Below are 14,417 nucleotides of genomic sequence, written 5' to 3'. Positions count from 1 at the left end.
AAACAGGTTTTGTGAGGAGCTGACGTAAAAGCAGGGATTGTCTAGGAGGGTTATGTTTGCAGGAGGGGTACTGGGCAGTGCTGGACAGTGGGGGTCCCAGCACTGACCCTATGACCTTGGAAGAAGATGAGAAAAGCACTGTAAATGTCATGGTGCCTCCCACTCAACAGAAAGGGACATCGTCCCTGTCAGCCCTCTGAGAACCGCCCCAGCTAGACTACCCCCATGCTGGCTGACGCCGGCCAAGCCCACATCGAGCACCACGGGACGTACAGGCTTGCATCTGGGTTCTGGTCACCTTGTTGAACCAAACCCCAGCCGTATCTCTGCACCCAGGACCCCTCAGCATGGGGCACAGTGGCATGGGTCAGGCCAGCTCCTGTTGGGTGCCCTGCAGCAGGGCACCAGCTGTGTCACTGGCTGCGTGCTTGTGCACAGGGTGTGACTTTGCCACTCCTCGGTTGTGATGTGCCTGGCAGCCTGGCTGAGCCCTGCAGAAGCCCCCACGGACATTGGTTCTTCAGCTAGTGCCACACCAGTGAGTGGTGGGTATCAGGAGCCCAGGAGGTCTGGGCAGTTTGCCGTCCACAAGATAGGTGACGGGACATGCCACCCAACTTCCCTAATGCCCCGGAGAAAATCTTCCTTAGAATAAGGCCTTGGCAGGCCTGTCACCTGTTCTCTGGAGTGCCATAGTTTAAACATGACAGCCAGCCTGTTTCACTGTCCTCAGCAAATGTCAGTAGTCATGGAATTTTTTTCTGAACTGGGAGACATGTGGACAGGTCCATAGTGACCTCGCAGGGCCCAGCTTATGTGCTGAGCAGCCTCCCTCCAGCTACGGACAGTCTTCTGTCTGTGGCCCCGACTGAATTGTCCTAATGGACGAAGTCAGGGCTACTGGAGGGCCAAGCCATACTTGTCAGTTCATTTGCTTGGTTTTTAAAAAGAGTCTTGGTTTAAAACAATAGAATTGTTAATTTACATCATTTAATTTATTTTTAATTACTGTTCTAAAGAGACCTTTATTTGGTCTGTTTGATATAGGGCCTGTAACAATTAACCAAAAGTGAAGTGTAATTTTAACTTAGTTATGATGACTCTCCTGGGTTTTTATTAGAGGATTTTCTTCCAGAAAGTTTGCTTTATAAACATTGACCAGTATTTCCAACTAGTAGATTGATGTCAGAATAATCATTCTAATTATAGAAAAGAAAAAAAAGCAAAGCGTTTGTGGCTTCCCCCTCCTCCCCTCTGTTATAGGAACTAGATTTTCTGATTCATGATCAGTTCTGTGCTCACTGATCTTTAATGCATTTTTCTTGGTGTTTTGCTAGGTCCTGCTTTCTGCCCACCCTCAGAGTTAGTACAGCCCCGTGGGGACTTTAGGGCTGATAGCAGATCTTCTGTGCCAGGCCTGGTGGCAGGCACTCAGTGACCACCATTGTGGCTGCCTGTGCAGGTCTGTACCTCCTAGCACATGCCAGCTCGAACCCAGATGTGTCAGTGGAAGGCTGGGGATGTTCTCAAGAGGCCAAACCAGGGCTCAGCAGGTCCCCTGCTGGGGCCTCACTGTGGGGCTTCACACAGCAGTGCCTTTCCTGGAAACCGGTCCTGGGCCAGTGGCATGTGTCCCAACACCTACTGGACACAAGTCTAAGAAAGCCACATGGCTTCCTGCTCAGAACCAAACTGGGTTTGCAGGGAATGCTTGTGCGGGTGCTGCCCGGTATCTGCAAGCTGCAGGGGCTCAGGGAGCCTCAGGAGATGAAAGGGTCTTTATGGCGTGTTGTTGTTCTGGACAAACAGTAGACAATATAAAACAAAGAGGAAGAAGGCGCCTCCGCTGCTGACATAACCCTCATGACAGCGCCTTTCATTAACTGCCGCCAGCTTACCAGTGGCTCGGGCACAGCGGCCCTGGCCCCACCCCTCGGTCCCAGTGATGTCAGCGCTTTCGGGCCCTCGGAACTTCTCTCAGCAATCATTTAGGGGTCTCCCTTCTCCCAGGGGTTCCAGGACACTCTCTGGAAAAGGTGGTGCTCAATAGAAGGGCCTCCTGGGAAGTCAGAGTAACAGGAATGGTGCCTGTCCTGGGCAGTCTTGCTGGAAGCAGTGGTTCCTGTCCACAGGGCAGGGGGTGCAACCCAACAGGGCCAGCTCCCCCGCTTGCCTTTGGTCCTCAGGTCCCTCCCAGGATAGTCCTTGTCTGTATCAAACACATCACCCTGATCCGTAAAACTGAGGAAATCATTGTGGTGCTGCGCTCTGCTGAAGGCCCTGCCCTTGCCTGCAGCCGTGTCTCCCTCTCGCTTCTCAGAAGCTGTGCATGCGTGCATGAATGTGTGTGTACGTGTGCATGTGCATGTACAGGTGTGGGTGCCTGTGTATGATAGGAAAGAGGGCTGCTACCTTGGCCAGAGTTCATTTGGGGTCATGTGCATGTACGTGTCACTGAGTCACACCATTCCCATCATAGGCTGAGTGGCAGCTGTGTTGTCCTCTCTGTTGTGAGTGCTGGCCACTTTCCTCTTCCGGGCTCCCAGTGACCTGCTCAGCAGGGGTGTGGCCCTTCCCCTCTAGGTGCACCAACTCACCTCAGCCAGCTGGCGGTGTGGGCAGCGGCAGGTGCCCATCTGTCTGATGAGCACTTACTTTTTGGGGCACACTGTGTGTCCACCCTATCAGGGAGGGTCAGAGAATTCAACAGGATCCTCTTGTCTGATTCCTTTCCCTCGGATCCGCAAGTCACCCACCCCAACCATGGTGAATTTTAACTGATTGCCGTTTCAGAGCCATCAGTTAAGTCATTTAATGATTGCTGTCCTGTCTACTCTTGAATATGTTTAGGACTTGAAATAATGTCTGGGGACATTAGTTACTCACCAGGACTGATAATGCTTGTCTTATGTTCCTAGAACTCAGAAATCCAGGGGACAAGAATGCCTGCCTGTCTGCCAGATTTGATGTTTTAATTCAGAGCCCACTTCCCAGTGCCCAGCATTTAAACCTAGAACCTCCACGTACTGGTGTTGGCAGGCTCCGGCGTGTCCGAGATGCAGCTTTTAATCCCTGGACTCTGGGAGAAGGTCAGCAGCCTGGCTGGGGCTAGTGTTCTGTTGACCTGACTGGCTACACGACACAGCAGGCCGCACATTTACACTAATGCTCAGTGTTCCTGGGAGAATTATTTGTAGCATAAAAGATTGTGTTTCTCTTCCAGAGTCAGTTCTGTTTTCTAGAGTCATTTCAAAACTTTAAATTTACAAGTTAGTGATTTTCCATTAACGTGTTTTAGGGAAAACCTATGGACAGACTCTGGTCTTGTTCTGTAAACCACCTTTAGAAATCCTTCTCTGAGACGTGCATATGTGGCCCTTTCTATTCATAGACATTTTTACGGCTAGAATTTAACCAAAAATGACAGGATAACAGAAGCAGAGGGACAGTAATGAGTATCACTGACGTGCCCTTGCCTGGCTGGTGTTTCATCGAAGCATTTTCCCCACGGTTTGCAGAATTCACCTCCCAGCCATCACTGGCAGGGGAGGAAAGAGAAACCCCAAGACCCAGGTGTAGAGAAAGGGGAGATGGACCATCCAGGGCCCACAGCCCTCCTGGGCAAGCAGACCCCCCGGGGACCTGCAGCATGAGCTGTTGGCCTCCATGGTTCCCACTGGACACACAGCACAGAGAAAGTAAGCATGTCCTTGCAGTGGGAACCTGGGAGCATGATGCTGGTTTCAGCCATTGCTTCTTTAACCCAACAGCTGACGCTGTTACAGCCCCACCAACAGCTTCTGTCCCGAGTATGGACACCGCTGGGCCCCAGGTGAAGCCAGGGGAAAGGGTGTGCTGGTGGGAGCGATGTCCGCCCAGTGTCAGGGTCTCCAGGGTTTGGTGGACAAGCCCCTGCTCCCAGAAGGTGGCAGCCTCCCAGGTGGGTGCCTGGGAGCTTCATCAGTAAGCAAGGCTCTGTTATTTAGGACCGATGGCACTGGGACAGGCGGAGATAGCTGAGGGGGTATGGTCTGTTACTCATTTCAGTTCCTGGTAGATGGCACCAGAGCAAAGCCCCTTGTGAGTGGACAGAGCTCAGGGGGCCCTGCCCGAAGGCCATGCACGTACACCTGCGTGTGCCCAAGGTCATCCAGGCCCCCGGGCACCTGGCCGTGGCCAGGCCTCCTTTGGACGGCAGAGCCCGGCCTCTTCAGAAGGGCACACACTCCTCGCTAACCAGCTCCATGCTCTGTGCCAAGTAGGAGGTGGACGACCGCCTGGGAAGCAGGGCCCCGTCTGAATTCTTCCATCTGAAACCCTGCCCTGAATGGGGAGCCAGATGGGGGCTAGCCTCCTTCCACCACACCGTGGCTGCCTAAGCAGAGTTTTGCTGTCCTTTAGTTGTCACAGTTTTTTAGGAACATCTCAGAGATGATGGCCCAAATTCAACATGACAATGCCGAGAAGCACCGGACCTGGCAGAGGGGCGGCTGCACTTGCGGTTCTGGTGCTCGAACCCTGTTGTCAAAGCTCCCGCATCTTCATCATGTGTCTGGAATCCAAGATGACATCCTTGGATTCATCTTCAGGCTGATTGCGTCCATGGCCCCTTTGGTTAAAGCTGTTGAAAACTCTGTTTTAAGGCCAATTTCTTTTACACACTTTTCCTTTCAGCTTTGCCAGAGTTAGGTCTTGCAAACATCTGTTTGTGGCTGGAATTAGCACCAGGCCAGCGAGGCCACCGCCTCCCTCTGTCCCTTCGCCTTTGTTTCCGATTTCATGCTATCCAAGGGCCTGCATGTTCTCTGCGTGAAGTTGTCAGTGGGATGAAAGCTCTGGAGCAAGGTCACGTTGAGAGGGATGGACATGAAAGGTAGTGAAATGTATCTTCAAGCCCACCCACCAGCTCCACCCAGCCCCCGGGGGCCAGACTGCAGACGCACAGGGAGTGCTGGGGTTGGGCACCCTGGAAGGGATGCCAACGACCCCAGGGCTGGTACTGTGGTCCGCTTGCTCCTGTATTTTGTGGGGAGGCCCATGACATGGTTGTTGTGGGCATGCCCTGGCAGAAACAGGTATCATAGCATTATTTTTCTTCAGGTCTCAATTTGAAAATAAGAAAAGTCTAATTCTCTTGGTGGTAGTCTGGTTCCTTAAGAACATGCTAGACTACTTCCCCCATCAGCTGCCCATAGTGTGTGTGGAGCTTGGGAAGCAGAGGTCAGGAGGCACAATGGTCATTGGGGTTCCGGGCCTGGGTGCAACTGGACACTTGCTGTGCCTTAAACAGTCTGCAGACATCTGACCTGACTGGTTTCCATCTCCAACTAAAGTCAGGATTAAACCTCACCCCCTTCTTTGTGTAGTCATGACAGTGACATGTGACCCAAAGACAATCGCCCTGGTCAGCGCCCCTGAATGCGCTGCTCAGGGCCAGACACGGTAATGTGTAGGGCCCATGAGGTCCAAGCCATGTGCCAGGGACCCCTTTCCTCTGGGTACAGAATTGGGCTGGGGTGTGCAGGGGGCCAGAGGCCAAGGACAGGAGGCCACAGTGATGCACTGTGTGAGCATCCACGCTGCTCCGTAATGGGCTCCGGGAGCTAGGAGGGAGAACAGCCTTTTGATCCCAGGCAGGTGACACTGCCCACTTTTCACACTGGACTGGGGGCCTGTGTCCCCTTGCACTCCTGCTCCTCGGGATGTCTCCAGAAGGCAAGACACATGGACTGTCTGCTGAGTGTCCCAGCACCTGTTCCAGCTCTGGGTCGGGCCTGGGGCATCCTTGATAGTTGGGCTGTCCTCAGAGGAAGGGAGCTCATGGCTCCACCAACTCACAGGTGGCCTTGTCTGTATCAGAAAAACAAATGAAAAACAGAAACAGAACTTACCAGCCATCAGTGATAATTAGGGACCAGTGATCATTCTGGGAGGCTGAGTCTTGGTCCCCTTGGTCAGTCATGCAGGTGCACAGGTGTCACTCTGAAGCTGAGCTTCGTCCGCTCCGTGCCCCCCTTCCATGGGCCTCGGGCTCTGTCTGGGGAGAGGGTGCAGAGCAGGTTCTGGAGGCTCAGCCATTAGAATCCGGGAGACGCTGCCTTCAGTAGAGTTTTGGACTTTGTGGGAGTGTTTGTGACGCTGAGTAGGGGATGATGGGACAGACTGCGCTTCTGAGAGGAGTGGGCCAGCTGCACAGGTGCACCTCCAAGCTGCGCCGCTTTCAGCAAATCGGGTGGGCAGTGAAGCTGCATGATTCGCGGAAAGCTGTGACCACAGCCCGCCTGGGTGGGCACGGGCCACCAGCATGCTTCCCTAGTTATCCAGATGAGAAGAAACAGGAATTTTGTCATCCACGCAGCAGGTGGACAGCCTTGGCAACCCGGTAGGCTGTCTGAGTGCCAGTCAGACAAGTGCTTGGCCTGTGGCTGCTAGTAATGAAATGAATCTCAGTGGCCTTCTAAGAACAGCATTTTGGGTACTTTTTCTCCTTCAAAAGAGTAAGGTCCCTTCCGTAAAAGGTGAGCCCGAAAGGCCGGCCTGCGCGCCTCCGCAAGAGCGGGCTTGAGGATTGAGGCGGGAAGCGCCTGGCGGCAGCCTGACCACCCCCTCAGACTGGCGGATGGGGAACGGGGTGGGTGGGGGAGGCCTTCGTGAGGCCGCATCAGATGTTGAGCTGGCTCCAAGATAAAGCAATTTTTTAAAAAGTTTCCAGCAGATGCCTTTGGAGAACAGTGAATTTCCTGAGCGTCCGGGTGGCTACAATGGCCGTCTGATGCCCTGGCCCGTCATCCATCCCATTCACGGAAGCACTTAAGCCACTTAAGCACATTAGCATCTGGATGGAGCCGGACCTCCTCCAGCAGGGTGGGCAGGGTGGCCTCAGCTCCGGATTGTGCCGCTGGCTCTAATCCTCGCCCTTTGAAGGCCGCCAGACTGATTTGTGACACATGAGTCCAAAAGCCACTTTGGGGGGCTTGACCCGCTTAGCTGATCTGTGCTCTGAATGTCAATGGCCTGTCCTGGTGTGCTCCTTACGGCTGGCGGCTGCCTCCTCTGCCCTGTGACCCCGGGGGAGGGGGGGGTCTGGGTCCATCAGAGGGACCTACAGGGTTCACACCTGGTGGCAGGTTCATGCCCAGGACCTGCAGGGGTGGTTCCTGCTCTCCTGGGTGAGGTTTGCTCAGCACCAGGACCTCACCAGGGCCATCCAGAGGAAAGTGTTTTTAAAAAGTAAAAACTAATTGTTTTGTTGAGGTCTTTTTAAAAATAAACATTATCCAGTCCTTTTTTGAAAAACAGCTTGATTAGGGTATAATTTACATACAAGCCACCACCCAGCTAGAGCCTCTGCATCAGGCCCACTGGCCCTGGGCACCTTGCCTGCTTGTCTCAGACATTCTGGGATGTGACTTGTTCCCCATTCTGTCCACATGTGTGACCATGGGTGTCAGCCCCTTCAGGCCCTGCTCTGTCCACAGCTCTTGGTCACTTGGGGTGTGTCCTGCACTTCCTTTGTTACATGTGTGTCCTGAGTTTTCATGCCCCTCAGAGCTGCAGGTGGGTGGGGAGCTCTTATGATTTGCGTACACGCATGCACACACACAGACGCAGGGTAAGATAGAAGAATTTTCTAAACAAGCCCAAATTTAGTTTAATTTTTAGCCAATCAGATGGTATTCTGGAGGGTGACAGTGCCTGCTCTTCCCTGTCCCCTCTGCTGCCCAGCTGCCACCCCTCAGTCAGGGCTGGTGTCCTCCTCAGCCCATGTCACCTTCTGTGTCCTGTCCAGCTGCCCCAGGCCTCTCTGGGGCTGATCTCACTGCATGTGTGCCCCCAGCGCCGTGGCCGGTTGGCTTTGCCTGCCCTCCCTTTCTTCACTCAGGCTTTCTCAGTGAAGCCTGCTCAGCTCTTCCTGGCCGGAGCCTGGCCAGGTCAGGGGAGGGGCGAGCAGGGCCACTGCGGCCTGCACTGCTGGTCAGCTCATGGTCCCACAATGTCCTGGGCACCTGCTCTGGGGTCCCTGGACATGGAGCTGTGAAATGGGGTTGAAGAAAGGACGAGCTTGGGGACAGAGGCCAGGAAAAGAGCTGACTGCTTTGAGGTGATGTGGCCTGCGGGCAGCCAGGCGGGAGGCCCCTCTCCTGGGACTAAGTTCCTCCGTGTCTTTCCCAGACTCTCTGTACAAAGGCCACGATGCAGACGGTCCGGGCCGCCGACACCAATGAAGTCGTGAAGCTGATATTCCGCGAGTCAGACAATGACCGGAAGGTGAGAGCCTGTCCCTCTGGGTGGGTGACACACGGCAGCCACCACAGCCATCCGGAGCTGGGGAGGGTGGGGACTGTGCCTGCCCCCACCCTGCTCTGCCCCCACCTGCGCTGACAGCCCATCCTTTGCAGGTGATGCTGCAGCTGGAAAAGAAACTGTTCGACTACTTCAACCAGGAGGTTTTCCGCGACGACAATGGCACTGCGGTGAGTTCTGCTGTCGGACGCGTGTCCCTTTCCTTCCCCCTTCCAGCGCCTCCTGTGGCCTCTGCTTTACCAGGACCATGCTCCCTGGGTGCTGTCACAGCCCAGGGGTCAGCTCCTGAACCCTCACCCTCCTGTCACTTCTCTGCTGGGCCCATTCTGCTGCATCCCTGTCTGCTCCTCACCCCACCTCAGGCTGAGGTCACATTAAAAACAGGGAGTGAGGTGACATTAGACGCAAAGTCACTGTTTTCCTCTCTTAGCATTTAGACAGAGCATAGGTGATGGCCATTGGAAATAACAGATATTGTTGCTATTGGAATAAGAAATTGTTTTCTAAGGTGGAGGAAAATTAGTTTGAATACTCAGGGGAACTTCTGAATTTGATTCTAAGATGAAAAAATGCAATGGAGTTGGAGTAGCTTCCCATGCAGTCCCTTGTGTCACATCAGGAGCCTCATGTTGGAGGGGACAGAATGCAGGGACCTGGTCTCTTGGGCTGTGTCCCGTGGTTTCTCTGAGGGCAGACCTGGACCGCCAGCTAGTGCAGACCCTGCAGCTGCACCTGTGGTGACATGGCTTAGGGACCTCAGAGGCTCACATGGGTGTGTGTGCGCCCTGCCCGGCCACTCGGCATATCAAGGGGTCAGCCTCACGTCAGTCACACGTAGGAAGCGAGGTCACTTGGTCCACTCGGAGGACAAGATAAATGGTGTGACAAGCCATTGGAGAGCCTCTCCCCTACACGGTGAGCCACATGGCAGCACGGCCACTGGGACAAAGTACCATCTGCAGGATGGATGTGCCCGTGCCGGACGCGGCCCCAAAATCCATCGCATCCTTCATCAACCACCGGTCTTGTACCCGTCTGACAGAAATTTAATTCAAGCTGGCTCCTGAAAATAATTATTGTATTTTAAGAGTAGTAATCATTGGCCGGGACATGATTGAATGTGTCCATGCCTATTGACTTTTTCTATGATTTATAGCTTTGTTTAGTCGATATTCCCATCGAAATTGTATAATTAATTATAAGTGTGGCTGTCAGGCTGCAGGATGGAGTGCCCTGGCGAGGATTTGGAGAGATTAAATTTTCCTGGGCTGTCCCGGCCGGCCTGGGGATTTCCACGGAGCTCGGCCTGTTGGATGGAGGTGTTTGCTGTGTGTTTAGCAGCTGCTCCAGCTCAAGCAAGGCTCATTGATTTTTCAGCTCTTTTCTTTATCAGTGCTGCGTCTCTGCAGCAACAGTGGAATTTGAGCGGCTGGGATAGCTCCTGACAGATACATATGATCAGCCAGCTGCTTTATCATTGTCCACACACGCTCTGCACTGGTTTTCACTTTGTAATCAAGAAGAATGTTTAAGATACATGCGGAATTGGTTATCATGTTTGTGAAAAATCTCAAAGAGATACAAATGATCATTTCCACAGACATGCAGCATAATTTCTAATCAGAAACATCTCACATCTGGCATGTGGTTCCAGCAACAGGGCTCCCAGATCATCGTTCTGCGTGGACACAGGGTGCGAACAGATTCCCCAGGCCCTGGCATTCGGGGCACTGTCTGCATGCTGGCCCCGCTGGGGAGGGTCCCACCAACCTGTCAGAGCCAAGAGCCAGACAGTGGCTGAGCTGGCCCCACACCCACCCTGCCCAGGGCAGCCAGGCTTGGGGTCTGATGGCCCAGATTAGGGTTTATAAACGCCACAGCAGTCAGGCCGCAGCTGTCACTGTGCAGGTTTGCATCTGTTTGTGTGCATGTGGGATTAACCTCTGCCTTCCTCCTGCTGGAAAGTCCCTGAGGGGGAAGAGCCGTCTGGTGCTATCCACGTCCCTGTCCTTTGCCAGCACATCTAGCACAGCCCCTGGCACAGCAGAGGCTTAAGGCACCTACGTGGAATCTGGATGAGCATTTTGGAACGCTCCATGTTGGCAAACCCTTGGGCCCATAGGGGGTGTCTCTTTCGGCACGGAGCCTGGGGGTCAGGCAGGTGGGGTGGGTGGGGTGTGACCATGCTGCAGGACAGGACAGGACAGGACAGGACAGGCAGGGGCACATGGTGACGGGGACGATGGAGGTCTGAGTCCTCCCCAGACTGGCTCTGCTCCTGTTTTATCAGCTGGAAGATTCTGACTCATTCCAAACCAGATATTTATTTGCTGTTCTTTTTATTTAACACCCTTAACAAGTGGAAGACTGGTGAGATTCAAGTGGCTCCATCCTTAAATGCTGCCATCCAGACAGATGGCAGGGCTGGGGGGCTGCTGGGCTGCTGGGCCCCCAAGCATGTTCAGTAGAGCTGGGAACAGGAACAGGAAACTACCTCAGGCTCAGGCCTCGCCAGCTGCTTCTCCCGGAGTTTTCCAGCTTCCCTGACAAACTACCGGGGCTGTGCTTATTGGAGCATGTGCGCATGTATGTGTGTGTGTACGTGTGTGATTGCACTTGTGAACTGTGTCTCGAGTACACACTTGCATGTAAGTACACATTGGTAAGCACAGACACACACTTACATTCGGGACTGGTCCACCCCCTACATGCACACCTCCCCTTATAGGTGCATTTCAGTCCCCAAGGATTCCCCTCACTCCCAGCCAGAGTCCTCTCCAGAGGTGGAGCCAGTGTTTCCCCTGCAGAGGCAGCAAGCCACTCTGCACCCCACCCTCCCCTCCCCTGCACCTCCCCCAGGATGTTGAGCTCATGGGGTTTCCACCCGCCTTTCTCACCTGCATATGTGGACTCACATGGCCCCATGGGGTCCAGGCCCCTGACCCTGGGTTCTGAGCCTCACCAGGCAGGGTGTGAGGCTCTCCATGACCGGTGTCTCTGTAGGAATGTGTGTGAGACCGAAGTCCGACAGCTGTGTGGGAAATGGTCCCCTTTGTGTATAAGGAGCTTTGGGTCACTCCTTCCAAAGCATGAGCGCCAAAACCAGCTGCTTGCTGTGGGATTTCCACTCAGCTTCCCTCTCTCCCTGCCCAGGGACCAGGGTGGGCAGGGGAGTGGGGGGAGGGCTGCCTGCAGTGCTCAGGTAGCAGCCTGGCACACGGGTAATTACTGTGTACATGGCGCTGCGATCGCACGCTTCGGGGGTGATGGATGAGGTGGCTTTGAGGGGAGCCCCTGCGTGAGGCCACGTTCCCACCCAGCTGAGAGGGGACATGATTAATGAATGCATTCCGGGGCGTGTGTGATGACAGCTTGTCACAGCCCAGTGTGGGCAGACGTTGCGTGGTGCCCCTTTCCTCCTGGGGGCACCGTGCTCTGTGGGGTGTGCAAACCCGGGGCCATTTTTATCAGCTTTCTACGTGAGGTGGACACTGCTTACCTCTGACTTAGTTTGGGCAAAACAGGAGGAGCGCCCTCCTCAGGACACTGCCTCTGTGGACGGACGCCACTGACGCCACACCATGCCCACCTGCCCGCTGCACTGCGTGGCTTCAGCAGAGTGAGGCGGCTGCTCAGCAACGGGCAGTGCGGGTTCCAGTGCCAGCAGCAGACAAGCTGGAGCCCAAGCGTGGCCTCACCAGCAGAGGGCTGCTGGGCACCCACGGGTACCTAGGGACACAACTGGGCTACTCTCAGTGGGAGGGGGGCGGCCTACACACAGGCCAGTCGACTATGGGGCATGTTCCTGGAAGTTACACGGCCTCTGCTGCTCTGATCACCATGCCCTGGGACCTCGAGGTGCCCCAGACAAGCCCACCAGTGATTTTATTTTCTTTTTCTTTCTTCAGCTCCTAGAATTTGACAAAGAGCTGTCTGTCTTTAAGGACAGACTGTATGAACTGGACATCTCGTTCCCTCCCAGGTAAGGAGCACCAGCCTCCTGAATGAGCAGGTAACTGTCTTCCTCTCGGGCACCAGTGCACCTGTGCAAAACAGTCCTCGGGCCCTGCCTGTGGCCTGAAGAAAGCAACCAGCCAAGAGCAACGAGTGGTTCTGTCTTTTTTTTAAAAAGATATTTTTCCAGTATGTAAAATATGGCCTCCTCAAACGTGTGCTGGGGCCACAGAGGCAGCTGTGTTCTGGGTCTTCCACGGCAGGTTCTGGGTGGGTTTTGGCACATCGGTCAGTTGTTGCTGTGTTTCACTGTGACGCTTATCGAATCCTGCAGTCTATAGCGGGGGCGACCCATTCGTCCCTCTGACCAGCCACATGTCCAGGGCCTCCCAGGGGCCTGGAGTCAACAGAGAGAAACAGTGGACAGGAAGTAGCCAGTCCCTGGGCCTAGGCCCCTTTGACCTCAGGGTCCAGGCTCTGGCTGAGAGGGCCAGGTACTCAGAGTTCAGGGTCAGCACCCAAACCAGTGGTGCGAGTGTCAGGGAGCCAGAGAAGAGGGACTGTGGGTTCCACTCAGCCCTGCGGCCGCGGAGTTGATGCACAGGTGGAGTCTTGGCAGCCCATGGGGGGGGGGGGGGGGGTCACAGTTCCACTGTCCAGGGTGCTGACCGAGCGTGTCTCCCTCGTTCCCCAGTGCTGCTTTCAATGTGCAGTATGTGTGTGCTGAGTACTTCCAGATATGTTTGAAATCGGAAGATGTTCCTGGGGATTTGTTCAGATTTCCCCTTCCTGTGGATGGTTGACCGGATATCCTGAATGTCCCTCCCTGTTTGAACAGAGTCATGTATAACTTCCTCAGGGCTTTGCTGAGTCAGCTAAGGACAAAGGAGGCCTGGAAGCCACCGCCAGCCAGGGCACAACCCTCTGCACACCTGTGCCCATGCTGGCCTCCCCCTCTCAAGTTTCTCCCAAACTGAGCAGTCATCCATCCCCTACAGCCCAGATCACACCTGAAGTCCTCCCTCCCATTGGTCCTATTGTATATTTAAAACCATGTCTGTGACCACCAAATAGAGCTACAGCCCCATGGGTTGCCACGTGGGATGTGCAGAGCTGTTTCAAGCAGAAGCATTGCTGGGGGATGGCAGGGTTATGGCTAGGATGGCACTTGTAGGGTTAGTGCCTGCCCAGATGTGTTCGCTGACTCTGCCATGAAATACATGATCTCAGGCATGGTATATGTGTGTATACAGGAGTATGAGCTCTTGTGCACACGGGTAGGTGTGTGCATGTATTCCTTGTATGTTGGGTGCATGTCGGGTATATGGGATGTGTGTACAAAGGATTGTGTGCATGGGTATACTTCTGTGCACTGTACAGCTGCATGTGCATTTGTGCACATATTTAGGCATCACATAGGTTGTGTGCATGTGTGTGTGCACATGTGTAGGTATGCATGTACATGCATAGGTACAGTGTGTGTGCAGGATGTATGTGAGTGGATTATGGGCAATTATGCGCGTGTATGTGGTCCATTGATTTGTGTGTGCGTGGGTTTGAGTGTATGTACATGGTGCATGTATACATGTATGTATGCAGAGTTGGTATATACAAGCATGGTTGTATGTGTAAACGTGTAGGCATGTGAGTGTATGTATGAATGTGTGCATATGTCTTATGGGATGTGGGAATGTGGGTTGTGTGTGTGTGTGTGCCTGGGTATGTGTATACATGGGCCTGTCTGTATATATGTATATGGGTGTGTATAAGGTGTGCACTGAATGAGTATGGGTATGTGTGTGTACATGAGGTATACCTGTGTGTGTAGCTGTGTGCATGTACATGGGTGTTTACATGGGAGTATATACATGTGTAAGGTGTGAGTGCACATGCGGTTTATGTGTGTGGTGTGCATACACATGAGTGTGTATGTGTGCCTACAAATGCATTTGTGCATGGGTGTGGGTATGGATGGGCATGCTGTCTGGATGTGTATGGTTCATGGGAGTGTATATCACATGAGTGTCTGGGTGTGTATGTTGTGTGGGTGTGCATGAGTCTGAGTCTGGGTGTGTGTGGAGGTGCATTGTGTGGGTGTGGGTGTGGGTGTTGTGTGGGTGTGCATGGGTCTGAGTCTGGGTGTGTGTGGAGGTGCACTG

General features: G+C 53.9%; 1 protein-coding gene across 2 annotated transcripts in view; it reads left to right on the top strand.

Annotated features, from left to right (window-relative positions):
* The window catches only part of INPP5A (inositol polyphosphate-5-phosphatase A), a 133,738-nt gene that overhangs the window by 108,623 nt on the left and 10,698 nt on the right, over positions 1 to 14,417 (top strand). For both annotated transcript variants that reach the window (XM_016206368.2, XM_016206369.2), the window contains exons 10-12: positions 8,173 to 8,268; positions 8,400 to 8,474; positions 12,213 to 12,286. In XM_016206368.2, the coding sequence (XP_016061854.1) occupies positions 8,173 to 8,268; positions 8,400 to 8,474; positions 12,213 to 12,286 (245 nt within the window). The remainder of the gene's footprint in view (positions 1 to 8,172; positions 8,269 to 8,399; positions 8,475 to 12,212; positions 12,287 to 14,417) is intronic.

The sequence above is a fragment of the Miniopterus natalensis genome, chromosome 14 (assembly GCF_054644295.1).
Source record: "Miniopterus natalensis isolate mMinNat1 chromosome 14, mMinNat1.hap1, whole genome shotgun sequence".
Classification (NCBI taxonomy): Eukaryota; Metazoa; Chordata; class Mammalia; order Chiroptera; family Miniopteridae; genus Miniopterus; species Miniopterus natalensis.
This window is presented reverse-complemented; position numbering and strand designations above follow the sequence as displayed.